The 1,579-nt window shown below is 43.1% G+C and overlaps 1 protein-coding gene across 1 annotated transcript; it reads left to right on the top strand.

Annotated features, from left to right (window-relative positions):
- Positions 1-605: 605 nt before the first annotated feature.
- Positions 606-1,223, top strand: LOC110687704. Its single transcript, XM_021864328.1, has one exon. It carries the CDS (start codon positions 606-608, stop codon positions 1,221-1,223), a length of 618 nt encoding a protein of 205 aa, XP_021720020.1.
- Positions 1,224-1,579: the final 356 nt, after the last annotated feature.

Consider the following 1,579-nt stretch of genomic DNA (forward strand, 5'->3'; position numbering starts at 1 on the left):
CAATTGATCAAAGTCCCTCAAAATCAAGTTGAAGCAACAGTTGAAGAGGTAGTAAAAACTACTCTTGGGGAGGTAGAAGGAGGAATGCACCGAAGAAAGGTGGGAAGTATAAGTTGGAGAAAGTTGCTCAATTGCAACATCAAATCGAGCTTTTGACAAAAGGGCTTGCAAAGTTGAATACTAGTGTCAATAGCGGGGAAAGCTCCTCCCAAGTCAACACTTTCTCTTGTCAAAATTGTGGTTGCACCAACCATGATACATCTTATTGTCGAGGTTTGAGCCCGGAGCATGTAGCGGCTTATAACACAAGGCAAGACGGATATAGGGGAGGTGGCGGTAGAGTAGCTTGGAGACAACCACCACCCGGATTTGCAACCCAACCCCAACAATGGAATTAACAAGCTCAACAACCATACAACTCCAACCCCCAATATCAAAACCCACCTCCATTCCAAACCCAAAATCAAAGAGGAAACTACCCAAGAAACAACCAACACAATAATCAACACCAATACCACAACCAAAATCAATCGACTCAAAGGAGTCAAGAGCAAGCATCACAACCTGATTCTAATCAAACCCAAATTCTTCAACAACTTCAAGCCATGAATCAACAAATGCAAGAGGTCAAGGCTCACAACAAGATGGTTGATTCACAACTAGCTCAATTGGCCGAGAGGGTTCCTTTCAACTCATCTTCTACTTTACCCGGACAATCACAAACCAACCCTTCTAACATCGTGAAACCCGACTCTTGCAAGGCAATCAAATTGATATTGGGCACATCCTATGAGGGTCCCAAGGATGGGGTTGGCAAAGAAAAGAAGGAAGGAGAAGAAAGGGTGAGTGAAGATAAAGAAGTTGAAGAAGAGAAGGTTGATGAGAAAGAGAGAAGTATGGAGAAAAAGAAGTCTAAGGATGTGGTGACATCCTCAACTTCTAGTGAGGCTAGAAATCTTGATGGATCGGTTCCTTTTCCCAATCAACTTGCGGAGAGAAAATTGAATGACAAATTCGCAAAGTTCTTAAGTGTGATGAAGAACTTACACATTAACCTCCCTTTCATTGAGGTTGTCACACAAATGCCTACATACTCCAAGTTCTTGAAAGACATTCTCACCAACAAGAGAAAGCTCACTGATGAGCTTATCACTCTCCCCCATCAAGGGAGTGAGCTTGTTCAACATAAGATGCCCAAGAAGCAAAAGGATCCGGGAAGTTAAACCTCGCCGGTTAAGATTGGGAACATGGAAGCTCGGGGTGCCTTAGGCGACCTTGGAGAAAGTGTTAGCTTAATTCCTCTATCCATTGCTCAAAAGCATAATATTAAGATGATCTCCACAAGGAAAACCATTCAATTGGCCGACCGTTCAGTGAAGCTACCTTGTCGTGAGCTTGAAGATGTCCCTATTCAAGTTGGGCACATCTATGTGCCTTGTGATTTTGTAGTGATGGACATGGAAGAGAATGTGGATACTCCCTTGATTTTAGGCCGTGAAGCTCTTAATACCTTGGGGGCGGTGATCAATTGCAAGAACAATACCATTACATGTGAGGTAGCCGATGAGAAAATTGTCTT

Source organism: Chenopodium quinoa, unplaced genomic scaffold, assembly GCF_001683475.1.
Source record: "Chenopodium quinoa cultivar QQ74 unplaced genomic scaffold, ASM168347v1, whole genome shotgun sequence".
In the NCBI taxonomy this organism is placed as follows: domain Eukaryota; kingdom Viridiplantae; phylum Streptophyta; class Magnoliopsida; order Caryophyllales; family Amaranthaceae; genus Chenopodium; species Chenopodium quinoa.

Bases quoted from the DNA above. Each gene is read 5' to 3' on its own strand.
- LOC110687704 (XM_021864328.1), top strand. From the start codon at position 606: ATGAATCAACAAATGCAAGAGGTCAAGGCTCACAACAAGATGGTTGAT.